Source organism: Martes martes (genome assembly GCF_963455335.1).
Source record: "Martes martes genome assembly, chromosome: 5".
Lineage (NCBI taxonomy): Eukaryota > Metazoa > Chordata > Mammalia > Carnivora > Mustelidae > Martes > Martes martes.
In genome coordinates this window covers 35,869,000-35,885,651 of record NC_137892.1, presented here as the reverse complement: position 1 = coordinate 35,885,651, position 16,652 = coordinate 35,869,000, and the positions used below count along the sequence as shown (strand labels likewise).

General features: G+C 37.5%; 1 protein-coding gene across 1 annotated transcript in view; it reads left to right on the top strand.

Moving 5' to 3' along the window:
• Positions 1–16,652, top strand: part of MAN2A1 (mannosidase alpha class 2A member 1) — a 167,646-nt gene that overhangs the window by 110,882 nt on the left and 40,112 nt on the right. Inside the window, exons 13-16 of the mRNA XM_080804167.1 lie at positions 7,981–8,146; positions 9,346–9,564; positions 10,308–10,430; positions 13,751–13,865. Coding sequence (XP_080660293.1) covers positions 7,981–8,146; positions 9,346–9,564; positions 10,308–10,430; positions 13,751–13,865 — 623 coding nt within the window. The remainder of the gene's footprint in view (positions 1–7,980; positions 8,147–9,345; positions 9,565–10,307; positions 10,431–13,750; positions 13,866–16,652) is intronic.

Sequence of the window (16,652 nt, the reverse complement as noted above, 5' to 3'; positions counted from 1 at the left end):
ATCCTACTGATAAGATATCCTGCCTTAGATATCTTCCCTTTTTGTGTTTCTACCCTCCTGTAACGTAGGTCTTCACCTTTCCTGCCTGGGCTATTATAACTAGCTATTTGCTTGGTCTTCTGCTTTTAATCCTAACTCCTTAAATTCTTCCTCTACCTAGCAACTAGAAACATCTGTTGAAACTGAATATGACCATGTTAAACTTTCTAATCACTCCGTATAACTTAGATAATAGGGTCTATTTTCCTTGTAATGGTTTAAAGACACCCATTCCTCACTGTGCCTTGAGATTTAACTCCCTTTCTAGCTCGTATATTGGCATTTTAGAGATTCACTTTACTGTGTAGATTTTAGTGGTATTGGCTGGTTTGTATGTCCTGAAAATAACACCCTTTTTCTTGTATCTGTGCTTTTATTCTCACAGTCACACTACGTAGACCGTATTTCCCTACTCTGCTTTACCTGGCTATCCCTCCCCTGCCCCACTTTTAAAAAGTTGCCTATTTTCATTGTTGTCATATTTTTCCGGTTACTTAAAAATACGTACTTTTTATGGAATAGGGTTTTACATCCGGAAGTATTAAAGAGTAGTTGCAGAATATTCACTGTTAATACCAGAATCTATAGAGGCAGTACCCTGTTAATTGTTTAACTTCTCTTCTGCTCATTGTACTCTGTTGTTGAATATATCTGCAGAATTCTTTATTTCAACTATTTCTCTGAGAATTCATTCTGTTTAATTTTAATGTATTGCGTTTCTGTGGTAAAATTGTTCACCCTTTCACCTACTTTATTCATATTTTCTTCTTTCCTTAGAAATATGAATCATTATTTTAAAGTCTTACCAGTTAAACTCTAGTATCTGGATCATGTGGAGTTCTAATTCTTAACGTATTTTTCTCCTTGGTGTTTCATCATGTGGCTCTGTCTTTTGGGATGTCTCAAAATTTTGTATTACGTTGTAGATGTTGTGTATGAGATTCATGTAGTCTCCAGAAAATATCTTCTTCTGGAAAGCAGTCTTCCTCTAATCTAGCACTTTGCTTAACTGAGGCTAATTCGTGTCTTGTTCATCTAGCTCTCCCAAGTTTTCAGCTAATAGTCTTGCATATTCTGTGGGCCCTACTCCCTGGTAGGTTCTGAAATGTCATGAGGGGGCACCTGTGTGGCTCAGTGGGTTGAGTGTCTGGCTCTTGGTTTTGGCTCAGGTTATGCTCTCAGGGATGGAGCCCCATGTTGACCTTTGCTCTCAGAGGGGTGTCTGCTTGAAATTCTCTCTCCCTCTCCTTCTGCCACTTCCCGCCCCCGCCACTCTGGCTGTCTGTCTCTCTAAAACAAATAAACCAATCTTTAAATAAAATAAAATGTCATGAGATGTCTCTGGTCTACTTTTCATCAGCTTTCTGTTTAGGGTTTAAACTTCCCTTTCTGTGCAGCAGCCTAGTGTTTGACATGTGTACTGATGAGAAAGCTACATGTGTGCTTGAAGTTTCCTGGGTCCTCACCAAATGCTTTTCAGCCTTTTGCTCCCATAAGACCCTCCTCTGGGCTTTGCATGGAACTCGGCTGTTCTTGTTCTGAGAATTGGGCTGCCCCAGGGTAAAAAAAGTGAGAAGAAAGCTCACTCAGCAGGCAGAGGCAGAGGGAGAAGCAGGCTCCCTGTGGAGCAAGGAGCCCAATGTGGGACTCGATCCCAGGATGCTGGGATCATGACCTGAGCCGAAGGCAGCCACTTAGCCGACTGAGCCCCCCAGGCGTCCCGTTCTCTGAAGTTCTTTACACCCCTCAGCAGTTTTCTCTGTTGCCTTCAGATGATGGCTGCGTCTATCTGGGTTTCTAGTTGGCGAGTAGAGGTGAGAGCTCCTGTCTGTCAGCATCTCCATCTCTCTGAGATCTGTGTCTCCTAGAAGCTGGAGCAGCGTTTCTTTTTCAACTTCAGTTTGATAGCTGAAAAACGTTCACTTTGTCTACTTGGGTGTTTATGTTTCTATTGATTTGTAAGAGCACTTTACAAATTTCCCAAATTTTCTTTTCTTTTTTTTTTCTTTTTTTATTTTTATTTTATTTTTATTTTTTATTCTTGAACCTTACTTTTAAGATAGAAAATGCGTGAGCTTTTGTTATCAATTCTGCTAAGCTTTCACTTTGCTATTTTTTTAATGTTCCGGTTAGGGAGACCCTTTGTGCCACAGAGGATATATTTATTTTTTCTACTAATCTTATATCATTTTTTATGCTTCTACATTTTTTATTCTAGACTCAGTGTTGGCATATTGTCTTAAAGTGTCTGTTTAACCATTTGCCTTGCCTATCTATTATTATAGCGATAGGATTGTTTTGCTCTTTCTCCCAGCAAAAGGATTTCAGTGTGATTTTGATTAGCATTGCATAAGATTCATGAATTAATTTGGAGATAGTTGGGGTTTTTTGGCAGTCTTTTTTTTTTCTCTCCTAGGAAAGTATGTCTCTTCATTTATTCATTTTTATGTCTCCCAATAAAATATTATCATCTTCCATATACACAATCATTTTGTATAAAATTAATTTCCTATTTGAATACTGTCCTGATTCTTAATCATCCTGCCACCTTTTTGTGTGTGTCAGGATGCTGTGTGCACCTTTGTCTTGCTACCTACCCTATTATATTGAACTTAACAGTTTCCCTCTCTCTCTCCTCCTAGATTGTAGGTACTTCCACGACAGAAACTATGTAATCACATTCATAAGTTTATAACTACACATACCAGGAGGTATCCTTCTCTCTGTCCTTTTTTTTCTTTTACTTTGTACATGTGTGTATTGTATGCACCTGTGCATTGATCTCCCCCCTTCCATGTTACCCTAACTCTTGTTTCAAGGAATCTTTGTTATCACATACATAGTTTGGTTAATTTCTCTCATTTAGATTTTTATATACCTTACACAGAAAAGCATTTAAGGTAGTTCAGTGACCTGCGTTAATTAAAACATTCACTCCACTGCCCAGTGTGATTCATGTACCAGAGTTCCTGGTCAGGACGCCAGGAGGATTTTGTAAGGAAAAGGAGAGATTTAATTGCTATTGAGATTCTACTTTGTGTCAGGTCTGAGCTATGTGATTTTCCAAGCATTTTATCATTTAACCCCAATAAGAGTCTTGTCTCCTGATTTTATAGATGAGGATATTAAGGCTTAGAGAAATGAAATACCTTGCTGAAAGCCTCTTAAATTCTGAGGCCCATGGTGGGGTTTTCAGCTTGAAGGTGTTTGATTCCAGAACCCAGCAATCACAGAACTCTGTGATTTTTGAGACCTGCCATGGCTTTCTGTTTTTAGTATCTTGATTCTTTTCTCCCTAATGACGAACACGGTAAGCACTGTGTGTTAAACTGAGAAAACTAGGTGGACTATATCAGAAAGACTTCAAGTCTAGAAACTGATATTTTTATAAACATATAAATCTATATATTTCCACATTCAGAAAATTCTTTAAGTTTGCTACTTTTCTTGCAGATTATGCTCCACTAATGAGACTACTTAGGGGAGATGAATACATTCTTATTTGAAATGAATTTTTTATGATGCTGTCACTGATTAAGAATCAGACACACTGAGATCTAGTCTGCTTTATTCTTAACTTTATCTGTGATCTTGGATCTGTTATTTCTCCTGTCTTTGAAAAGGGCTTAATTGTATAGCTTGTTGACCTTAAAAGCATTTTTTTTGTGGAAGTAAAATAACTGAAATGAAAATGATCTGCTAAAATTATAAAGCCCCATACTAGTAGGCGTTATTTATAAATGAAACATTCTCTTAATGGGATTTTTCTGCATTACTCATTTATCAACTATTTATTGAATGTTATTCTGTGTCAGGTACTATACTAGACACATGAAGTTACAATGATTTTTCATATAACCGTAGTGTTTGCTTACTTGATATTAAACTGCACTTAAAGGAGATTTGCTGATACTTCTCATTTTTATCTCCCTTGCACAGTCATAAATATATGTAATGCTTTTTAAATGTTTTCCTTGAATGTTGCTTTGCTTACCTCATATCGTGAGGTCATAAGAAGAGCTCCTTAGTGTATATTGCAAGATTTTTTGCTCCACCGTTCCAGTTTATAAATTTTCTTTTACAAATATAATATATTGAAATGCAAATCGCGTTCTGTGCATCCTGAACTTCCCAAAGAAAGAGGCTCCATGGGGATCTTCGGCATCAGTGAGGAGAGAAAATTCTTCACATGTGAATTTGGAACTAAGGAAATCTCCACAGGAAACCCCAGTTGTCAAAAAGGTGCTTATAAGCTTGACCTGTGAGTAAAATGGTTAAGAAGATGGCTAAGGGAGTAAAGTCAGGTTCAGAGCCTTGTTGTGCCACTTTTTGCTGGGAGTCTTGCCTGCATACCTAACCTCAGTTTCCTACCTGTCCAGTGGGAAAGATGAAAGGCCGTGCATTATAAGTTGCCTCTACAGGCCCGAGGGCTGGGCTGCACAGACAGGAAGCATGCTAAGTGGTAACTCCAAGGTCACTCTGACCACGAGGCATACTCCTGGTCTGCCCTTCATTCAGTCCTAGAAGGAAGCCCACTTGCTCATAGACTCCCATTCATAGTCAGCCCCGATTAGATTTGCCTTAAAGACAGAGTGCCACAGTTGTCTTTTTTAACATGACATGAATCATTTCTACAAAAGGGGTGAAGGAATTCTAAATATACTCGTCCTCAATAGAGTCTTCAAGGACAGAACCACATTTACAATGGAATTCTAGTTCTTCCATAAAATGATTACCAATTTGACATGAATATGTAGAAGTCCTTTCATTTTTCTCTCAAAGTAGATCATAGTCTGTCATCTAATTTGATGGGCAGAAGGTCGCATATGAATGCTTTGCCTTTGTGAGGTGAGGGTTCTTCCTTGTACACAGAGAATTGAGATCATTGCTATAAGCCCCAAGTTAAGGGGGCCTACTGTCCTGATGAGAACGAGGAGTCTGGATGTGACCTGGTGGTAGATGACCCAGAGGAAGCTAATGTGAATGTGGGAAAAATCAAGGGGGCAAAGTCCAGAGCTTCCTGCATAGTTACTTACAAGATGAAATAGAAATCAACTACCCCCATTTTTAGGTTATAACTATTGCTCTCTTCTTCTTTAGTGTGAACCAGATATTATTAATTTCTAATAACTGGGTTTGATATTTAGGATATTGAAACCCATTGATTTCATTCACAGCAGATGGGTTTAAATGGACTCCTATTTAAGGATGTTGGCAGAATAACAATTGTTTGACTACCAAACATGATAATAAAACTGAACATTTAGTTAATTTTTGATTGTGTATTTATTTCCAAAGGAAACTATTTCATATGTGATTATACTTTCTCTGTACTCTACTTATAATGTGTGTGGATAAGAGTTGTGTGTATGTCAGGTGAATTTATGCTGTGGTGCATTTGAAGAACATGGTGTGAATCTCTAATTATGTTAAAAAAAATGATTTTCTTAGTGCAGCATTATACTCATTATATACTCTACACATTTAGTTTTTGAATAGATTCCTGGCATGATAATTACATAATCATTCAGTACAGTAGAAACATCATTATGGTCACATACTAATTAGCTACTAAAATGAAACAAAACAGAAACTAGTTCATAGCTTATTTTTAAAAGTGACTTAATATTGTACAAAACCAAATGTATGGTTAAAATTATTATTTGCTTTAAGTGTGAATCTTTTTCCCCCTATGGGCCATGGGACAGAATCAGTGTTCTGAATGCTTATTACCTAATTGATTGATTGGGAACATGTTACATTTCATTATCAGAGCCTTACAACAAGCCAGGTGTAGTGGAGAATCCAACCAACCTGCCGGTGGGAATTCTAGGCTCAGTCCCTAGGTGTGCCTTAGGGTTTCTGCAGAATTATGATGCTGGCCCGAGGCTTCCAACCATGTCTTAGAGTTCTTCACATAATACCTCTAAGCCTCTGGGAACATGAGGTTCAGCAGTAAATCACTCATTTCAGGGATGCTGGCTTGAACATCTTTGGTGCTGAGGATAGGTGATCCTCAACTGTTTTTCTTCCCCAGTGCACATTAGGAACATAGTATTGTCTTGCTGGTAACAATGAATCCTGGCAGTTGAGATTCTCCAGGTGGGTTTGTGATAGGACAAGTCAGGTGAAACGTCAGCTCTGATAGAGGGCAGTGGGAGGGTGCCAGTAGGTTGGCAGACCCTTCAGGTAAGTCTGTTAAGCATTGCCCTCACTATCCTTTTGAATTGCTTCTGTGGATAAAATAGGGTTTTGCCTAGTACATCAAGGCTTCTGTGTCCTTTGTAAATATGTTTTTGACTACATGGCTTTAGCCACTCTTCTCTCGTACACCTCTGGAATCTTGGTGAACAGAAGTGATGTAAGTTAGGTGGTGTGATCCTGATGCATACTAGAAGCCATTAGGAGTTAGGGATATTTTTATTGCTGTGGTGTTGCTTTTGATATGTCAGAATAATATTTCTATCATAAGAGCTTCTCCTGATAAACCACTGATAAGTCAGACATTTTATATATTTTGTGCTACGTCCTCTTTCTTTTCTTTTATGTTTTCCTGTTGTCCTTCACTTTAGTTTTGACCACGGCAGGTATCAATTTTATTTCTTACTCAATTTGCAATGCAATTGAAATACACAGAACATACATAAAATAAAAGAGCACGACTAAGCTTTCTAATGCACTAAGTACGCAGCGCTAGCTTGTGTCTGCCATCTCTGACGTAGCCACTGTGGGTCAGGGGAGATGGAGTTGCTATCTGACTATTCAGTTCTGTGTTCCTGCAGTTACAAAATTGTATAGGAAACCAAAATATTTCAATCAAGAAAATATTCAGTAATGAATCAGTGAATTATAGTATTCAAACTTCCTCTTTGAAATAAATACCTCTTGATTTATTTGAAGGTAATATGATTCAAATTGATCATAAAGTAAAATCATAAATCTTTCAAAGACTGTGTATTTCATGAAGTCTGCGATATGAGGGTCTAGAACATTTCTGCTCACAGGCAAAGCCTTGAGACCGAGAGGATCTCCAACTAAGAATTCTTTGACTATCAAAATAAGAGAGGACTTCAGGAAAAATGATGAAGTCCTTGAATATTTTTTACAAATGTAGTTATGTTTAAAACCATTCTATAAAAATTAAATGTGTGAAGAATGTCACAATGTGCTAATATAAAATATTGTTGGAGAAAGTCTGCCAGAAACTCCAGTTCATTCATTTTTTGTTCATTCTGAGAATTGCCTGTGGTTTTAAATATTGTCTAAACTTACTCTGATGGTTTGTGTTGTCCTTTTTTTAGCTAGGCCCAATCAAATATTTTTTACTATTGTTTGTTATAAAATTTTAACCCCCTTTTTAAGTGAAGTTACTTCAAATGATCTTTTTTCCAGAACCAACTCTCTTGGGGAATAAGGACCCCATATATATAAAATATATATATGTGTGACTCCGTGTGGATAGCCATACATTTTTGTTGTCTTTTAGTGGTCTGAAATGAATGTCAGGATTTTAATTGAAATTAATTGTGGCTGAAGTACAAGTAGGCAATGCATGTGTTTTCTTACTTAGCGAGTTTAGGCAGAGACCAAGAAATTAGTTGTACCAAGCTGATTGTTTTAGAAAGGCTAATAAAACCATGTGTCATATAGGTCATTTTCTGTGCCACAGAAATAACTTTATTATAGTTCTATTAATGTCTCTTTTTTGTATGTATAACATTTTATTCTTAGAAAGTGAATCATTATTTCATTACCCTTTGTACTGTGTGTTATTTGTGATGAAATTGTACGTTCTCCAAAAATTTTACCAGAATGTTCCTTATAAGTTCTCTTCATGTGTTGACTCTATGACTGTCTATGAGCTGAGTCCTTACACATAGTGTAAAAGAAGTAGAAATATTTTTTTTTAAGACCTGAATAGTGAAGCAGCTGTTTTTGCAGGTATCTTGTGGTCTGTAATCCTTCAGAACAAGACCGAATCTCAGTGGTCTCCGTGTATGTGAGTTCCCCCACAGCACAAGTGTCTTCTGCTTCCGGAAAGCCTGTGGAAATTCAGATGAGTGCAGTTTGGAATACAGCAAGTACTATTTCACAGACAGCCTATGAGGTAGGTTTTTGCCCTAGAACTTAAAGAGGCATCATTTAAAAAGCATAGCCAGTATGTAGTTTATATATGTAGCCATGCCCCCCTTGAGCTTTCAGATTGGCATATGTGAAGTGGTTCAAGTTGTGGATACCAGAGGATTTAACTGACCAGCTATATGACACTAAAGGAAAAGAGATCCTGTGTTTCCCAGAATACTAATATCATTGTTAGTAGGTGTATCGTATATTAGTAGTAGTATGTTATTAGCATGTATATTCTATATCTTTGTAAGTATTAGAACTTTTTCCTGAAGTAATAAAGTCATCGTTACTTCTGATATTTTGAATTTTTTAACTCAATTTCATAAAAATTATGCACATTGAATTTGGGACGAAAAACACCTTTTCTAAGTAATTTCAGTTATTTTCAGCTTTTCACTGCAAAGGTGATGTGACATACCATAAAGGAAAGACTTCCTAACGTATAGGAAGGTGCTTTTTTCCTGAGATACAACTGTGGAAAACCAGGCCTGAAGTAATAGATGATTTTCTTAAAGTAATATTAAACTAGACCCCTGTGTCACTAGAAAAGTTGAATTTTTGGAGTCTCGAGTGCAAGTTAAACTGTACTTCTGAAGGCAGAGCCATAAGCTAGGAACTCTAAATGAGAATTACTTTGCTTGCTAAAAGCCATTTCTGGGGTGGTGGGGTTATGGACATTGGGAAGGGTATGTGCTATGGTGAATGCTGTGAAGTGTGTAAACCTGGAGATTCACAGACCTGTACCCCTGGGCTAATAATACATTATATGTTAATAAAAAAGATAAAAGAAAAAAAAAAGCCATTTCTGGCTGCTTTCATAAATTCACAGTGCTCTAGTTAGAAAGGAAAAGAGTAATAGAAGTTTGGGTCAGATGTTGGAGGAGACCGCCTGTCTAGAAAAGGGAGGAGGAGCTCCTAGAAGGTAGAGGTCACGCACAACCGTGGGTGCATCCTCTGTGCTTTGTGCCTTGTCTGCTGGACCCAGGCATTAGATTCCCTGGATAAATGGAAATGTTGGATAGTCTACCCATAAATTCTTTAAACATCTTTATAGTAGAGTACTCTTTTTAAAATAACGGTGGTTTTTTGTTTGTTTTTTGTTTTTACTAGATGTATAAATGCTTTTCTCTGAGGAGATTATATTTCTCTTTAAAAAACTCTCTCATCTGTCTTTTAAAGATCTCTTTCCTAGTGCAGATACCACCACTCGGACTGAAAGTGTATACAATTTCGGAATCAGCAAGTTCAGACCCACATTTAGCTGAGTATGTCCTGCATAATGGTAACGTCAAAGATAAAGGAATTTTCAACATGAAGAATGTAAAAAGTACTGACGAAGATATAACGCTAGAGAACTCCTTTGTTAAACTTCGGTTTGGTCAGTCTGGGCTCATGGAGGTATGTTCTGAATAGTTTTCAAAGTCATGAAAGGCTTATCACTTTTATTATAATGTGTGCAGATTATGTATGCAAAGAGGGGAAAGTTGATGCAAATACAATGGGAGAAAGAATGGGTGAGCTATATGTATCTGATTTTTGGGGTCCACTGTGACCACTGGCTCCTAACAAGTGTGGTCTATGTGGTGCTGCTCCATGAACTGTTACTGGTCCACAAGATAAGTATAGAAGCTGTGATGGTTGAGAACAATGTTTGTGGAAACTCTGAAAGCACCACGACACAGTAAATGTATGCCTGCTGAATCTAATAGTAAAAAATTTGAGTATATGTTTGGTGTATCACTTTAAATTTAATTGTCCTAGTAATTCACTGTTATTGTACTTCACAAAAATATTGGTCTGTGCATACTGGAAATTAAAAAAAAAACAGAACGTGCTTCTTCAGTACAGAAAGTTTGAGAAGCACTGGTCTTCATTTGTGTGTCTCTCTTCCTTGATGAAATGTGTTCTGACTTTTTATTTCTATTGTGAATGTTTTAAATTCTAAGATATAAAAGTATACTTTTAAGTATTAGTTTTGGGTGTTTATCCAAGAATCATGAACATTAGAAGCTGAATGTTAGCTGTTTTCAGTCTGTCTTCAGGTTTTTGTTTTTTTTTTTAATCAACATAAACATAGAACCAGGTGCGACATCATTAAAATCTTAAAAGTGAGTTGCTTTAAACATCGTTTTTATCCTTAGGAAATGATAAATAAAGAAGATGGTAAACGTCATGAGGTAAAAATGCAATTTTCATGGTATGGAACTACCAGTAAAAAGGACAAAAGTGGTGCCTACCTCTTCTTACCTGACGGGGAAGCCAAGGTAAGTGCCGATGAGCTGAGCTGTGATTAAGGATTTATTGAAAGAGTAATGAAGGAAAAAATAACTTCATCTCATTATTTGGTCATCTGTTAGGTATAGATGAGTTGGTTCCACTATTATATTTCCTTATCGGCACTTGGCAATTGGTAGTCTTAAGTGTTAGGTAAAAAAAATAGTTTTTCAGGGTTGGAATTCAATAAGATGATACAATGAACAATGGATCTCCATGGAAAGAAGCCAGATTTGATGGAGTTCAGGTGCTGTCGTGGTGTTCTATATATATGTGGCATGGCATATAGACAGAGACAAATTATCTAGCCAGAGGGGAAAAGTAAATTGCCCAGTGGGCCATTTTTTCTACTTAACTTTCAACACTTAAAAAACAAAAAAGTTTCTCCCTCACTTTGACCGTAAGGGTGTAATATATGCAAATTTTGGTACATTTTTGAAAATGCAGAAGACTGAAGAAAACAATAAAATTTACTAGCTATTCCAAAGGCCGTGCAAACCACTGCCAACGTTTTGATATATATTTTGTTGTCTTACTATGCATATCCCTTTCTTCCCCATTTTCAAGTTTTGTCTTCTTACATTTACATATTTTTTCATTGTGACAGTGCTCACAATCAGATGGTATGTTCTTTGAAAACACAATTTTAATATATACTGTTGTGATTAAAGGTATGAGGGTCCAATGTCTAACATGGTGACTATAGTTGGTAACACTGTATTAGTGGATATGCAGAGGGAGTAGAACTTAAATGTTCTCACACACACACAAATGTATATATATGTGAAAAAAAAAAAGAATTTCCTATTATTGCATATGTAGATTTTCTCCCAATATTTCACTACTGTGTAGCATTGTGATAAGCTTTCTTTGTACCATCCTTTTTATGCGGTGATGATTATTTCCTGAGAATAACTTTCTAGAGGAGTCATTTTGTGTCAGTGGATGAGGCCTTTAAGACTTGATTCATGCTATTTCTCTGTCCTCTAAAGTGACTGCATAAATATTCACTCCCACCAGCGTTTTTAAGAGTAGCTCTCTAATACCCCACTCCAAGCACTGAGAATCAGCCATATCAAAAGCTTTTCCTATAATAATGGGTGAAAAATATTTTACTGTTAAGAGTTTGCAATTATTAGGGAAGCTAAACTGCATACATTTATTTCTCTCTCCTATATCTTTTGTGACCTTTCTGTATGAGTTCTTTGACCATTTTTCTACTGGTACGACTTACGGATCTGTAAGCATTCTTTATATATGGTAAAAATTAATCCTTTTTCCTATATATAGCAAAATGTTCCATCAGTGTGTCATTTAATTATTTTATGTTGTTATGGTATTTTTTAAATTTTTGGGTAGTCCGTTCTGTATTTTTTTCTTTAGAACATCTCCTTTGCTCTTCTACTTATATAGGTTTTCTCTACTTCAAGATAAGTTTGATTTTTTTCCATATTTTGATGTCTAGAGACCTGTCTCCTGCAAAAGTTACTTTTGTTCTATAATTTAGAAAAGCTTGCTAACCAAAATCAAATAATAGATTTTAAAGAATAGCATCGACCACCCTAAGGAATCTAGTGTTTTGTTCTTTTGATTTTTTAAAATCAGGTAGAAATTAAAGGTAAACTACAGCTCAGAGTAGTCATTCTAGAAAGGGCAGTGGATCCTAAGTATAAGCTGTATTAGTCTGTATTCACTTGAACAGGAATTTGGGTTTTTTTTTTAATGTGTGTTTTTGTTTTTTAACATTTATATTTATTTATTTGAGTGAGAGAGCCAGAGGAGGGCACAAGCGAGGGGAGCAACAGAGGGAGAGGGAGAAGCAGATTCCCTGCAGAGCAGGGAGCCCAATGCAGGGCTTGATCCCAGAACGCTGGGATCATGACCTGAGTGGAGGGCAGATGCTCAACCAACTGAGCCACCCGGGTGTCCCAGGAATTTGGTTTTGATTGACTGTTCTTTTTTTTTTTTTAAGATTTTTTTTTATTTGTTTATTTGATAGGCAGAGAGGCAGGCAGAGAGAGAGAGGAGGAAGCAGGCTCCCCACTGAGCAGAGAGCCTGATGAGGGGCTCGATCCCAGGACTCTGGGATCACAACCCAAGCCAAAGGCAGAGGCTTTAACCCCCTGAGCCACCCAGGCGCCCCATGGATTGCTCTTATACTAAAGGAAAAATGAAAAGTAGCTGTACTTACAGAATATTATTCATGGACAGTTGTGACTAATTTATTTAAAATTATTCTACCTTTAAATAGCTCTAATATTAAATAAAAAGACCAAGAGAATTATCATGTGTTTACAGAGAGAAAATAAAAGAGTCTCAGGGAGGCAGCTGGGCGCATCAGAAGCAGACAAGAGCCCAGAAATCCCCATGCCAGCTCTCGTCTTCTTCCCTTACTTTTTAGCTATATGGTAAAATTAGGTCCAAGAACTTTGTAAACTCTTAACACTTTATGTTAATTTCGGAATATTTTTTCTAGAACTAGAGAGGTACATTTGGAAGAAAACTACGCAGTTCTGAAAATCTGACGCTGCTTAAGTAGCGTCTTACTTACTTACTCGACATGCCATTGTTGAGCCTTTCCAGCCTGTAATGCTTAAGAAAATATAATTCCTTGTAGAAAAAAAAAAGAAAAGAAAATATAATTCTTCATAAATGCTTTCTATTTGTTTCTGTGTTGCAGGAGTTATGTTCTGTTCCTGTTTCTTCTTGACACTAGGTTCGAAGTGATGAAAACTAAACCAATGGTTGCCATAGTTTTTTCAAGTTTGTAAATTTGCTTTATATTCAGCTCTTTCTTTCTAGTAAAAGGGCAGTGTATTTTATAGAGTAGTAAACCTAACTGTGATTAAACGGTGTCTCTGAATCCTGCTTTCTCTTTGCTTAGATGACTCCCTGTGGTCATCCTTGCCACCTGCCCCGACCCCTGAACATTAGGGGGCCATGGTTATAATAAATGTTTGCCTGGGAAAATGTCACTGCTGTAGAATGAATGGTATTTCTAATAAATAACATATGGACAATATAGGTTTTAATTAGAAATTTTTATAGCTGGGAGGAATGTTTGTAGATCATCTAGGCCAGTCACATTGTAAACATTTTTATTTTCTATTTTCAGCACTTTCTGTCTAATGGAAAACCTTATAATCCATTTTTATAGCATGTGCATATTCTGATACATTGTAAGGTTTGGTTTTCACTTGAAAGCGCAAATATCAGGTGTTACGTATTTGCCATTTTGGAAGTGGTAATAAACATCTCTTGGAAATTTAAAAGCTAAAATTTTTTCTTAAAAATGTCATTTCCTCCTCAGCCTTATGTTTACACAACACTGCCCTTTGTCAGAGTGCAACATGGAAGGTTTTACTCAGACGTGACTTGCTTTTTGGAACATGTTACCCATAGAGTTCGACTGTACAACATACAGGGTAAGAAAACAGAGAAGCGTAGTTGTGAAACATGTATACTGGTTCTGGAATTTGTGTGTGTGTCATTTTTAATAAATTAGCCATTGGTTTTTGAACATGGTATATATGGTAGTCTTTTCTTAACTTGCCATCATACTCACTGTGTGGTTTAAAAATATACTTAACTTTTTGATAATCAGAAATGGTCAGACATTTAACTCTACATATACAGGTTCTTTCCTTATATGTATCACCCGTACCTATCATAATATCTGTCTTGGTCATGAGTTCATTAGTTGGAAGCTTTATTTCTAAGATCTAAAAAGAGGGTTTTTTTGTTTTGTTTTGCTTTTAATTTTACCAAATGGGAATTCTGTGAAGTATGGCTTTCAGTTAGTGGATCACTGACCGCCTCGGGGACGCACAAACACACGCACGCGCACCCCTTCTGCCCCACGTACGGCCTGCCTTAAATATGGGATATATCACAGTAGGAGGTCTTACTGGAACTTAACTTCCTTTTAAGAAAAACATTAGTTACTAGTTCTTTTTGTTTACAACTCTTTACCTGGGAGAGTATAAAGTCGGGTGATTATTTGTTGCTTTCTGGATGGGACTGAGCAGCATCTTTATCAACCAAGTGATAGTAAATAGGCTTTTAACCCTCTTAGGGACTTAACCACAGGCAGTGGCTCTTGTCCTTCCTTCAGATTTGGGCGGAGCCGTGGTTCCCAGATACCCTCTGAGTTGCACATTTATTTTGGTTGGTGTTGAATTCACTGTTTTTAGAATGGAGTACTTTTCCAACCATATGCCTAATCCTAGTAAGCGGACCACTTACCATGGTCTCAACTCTCTTAGAAAAGGACCTCATAAAAATGCCACGTTAGATTTTTCTTTGCTGTTAGCTAGGCTGCAAAACTTAGAAAAGGAAATATTGTTTCCCTGGATCTTTATACCAGTAGATAATAAAGTGTTTGAAAACTAATGATAAAATATATGGTCAGATGCTCTTTGCTTTTTGGGTTTTGTGGGGAAGCAAAGGGTACTGTGCTCAGGGAATGTTCACTTTCCTACCTGCAAGGAAACCTGTGCTTCTGAAATAATCTTTTATTGAGTTTTTCTAAAATCTCTAGAAAGTCAGAAATAATATTTTTGACTATCCCTTTCTACTCTTGCATAAGCCATTGTTCAACGTCTCTGAGAGCTGTAAATTACACCTTCAGCTATGGCCAAAAGTTTCATTTTATGGGTAGAAAGTAGCATCGTCATACAGCAGATGTGCTTATCTGCTTTTAGATTTGCTTAAAACTGTTGCTTGTAATGGAATGTTTCTTCCTTGAGTGCGACGGGGCACCCACTTTGGCCCAGACCTGTGTCATCAAGCATGGTTTACCGTCGTTTTTCGTCAGGTGTACTCAGGGGGATAGGCTGTGTCGCAGAGTTAACGCTGAGGCAACTCGCCGGAGAATTCCAACTTCTCAGTCAAGTCTGTTCACTTAATTGCTTTTGCTTTTGTTTAAATGAGTCTGTCCACCATCATGGCCACCTCAGAGTTTTCTCGGGTTGTCCAGGGGATCTGGAGCTCATCACAGAGGACGGTTTCTGTAAATTAGAGGGCCTTCTGCTGCTGTGACTATAAGCTTAGTTTGCTGTCACACCCCAGTGGTTGATTTGGAAATTAATAGGCTCTGGCTGACTTGCCTCATCCCAGAAAACATGTACTTACCAGACCCTAAATTCCTTTATTTTCTCCTCTCTCCTCCCCTACTGAGGAGTCCAAAATGCCCATTGGCTGACTAGTAACCCTTAGCCCCTTAGGGTAACCAGGAACCACCAAGATTTAACTGACTCCCACCCCTCCAAGGTGACCATGCCGGTGGATTAGTGAGTTAAGAAACAGAAGTTGTTCACAACTGAGGCGCTTAGAGTCTTAGCGTAACAAAAGTGATAATAATAAAGTAAGAATACAGACCCCAGATTGCCTCTAGATGTCACAGTGGGTGGAAAAAACAGGCTGGAGCATTTGTATTAGATTTTTGTAGTTTGAAAGCAGAAAGCTTCAGAAGTTGGTGACGAACGACGTATAATGTGAAGTTAACTCAGAGTGCTTCTCCAGGTGAGTTTTACTGTTCTTGCCTGGATTGAACCTGAAACCAGCGTATATAACTATTCGAAGTGACATAGCAATTTTTCTTTTTGCACTCTCAAGCCCAGAGCGTTTATATTTTTTGGTGTGTGGTTGTTTTGTTTTTTTTTTCCAACATGAAAGCTCTCAGTAGGAGATGGAGATACCAGTTCACCTGAAAGGCTTTCGTCCAAACTCTACATCCTTCTGTGTTTGTGTCTGAACCCCTTTCCGTAGATCTCCCTCTTGGGAAAAATAAGGCCCGTTGCGGAGAGAGAGCCTTTTTCTCAGTGGCCTTCCTGACCTCCCTCCATCTGTCATTTTCTTTCACACACCGTTGCATGAAGGCTCAGGTTGTCTGGATCCTGGCTCATTGGGGTTTTAATTCACTGGTCAAAACCTAAGGAAGAGATGTGAGGTCTTCAGGGTGTTTGGATGTCGACAAGTTCAAAGTGCCTGAACGGGGTCTGTTTATGCCGCACCAAAGCAGCTGCACTTGCCATACTTGAAAGCTCTTCCGTGTTTTAAACTTTGGCCTCATGTAAACCAGGCATCTGGGTGATTGATCAAAATCCATGGACAGGATGTAGCTTTCCCTCTTAGGTGTTAAAGAAAACATCAGCCAACTTATATGCTTTTGTAGATCAGCTTGTGTTTAATATTTCTTAAAAGAACACAAA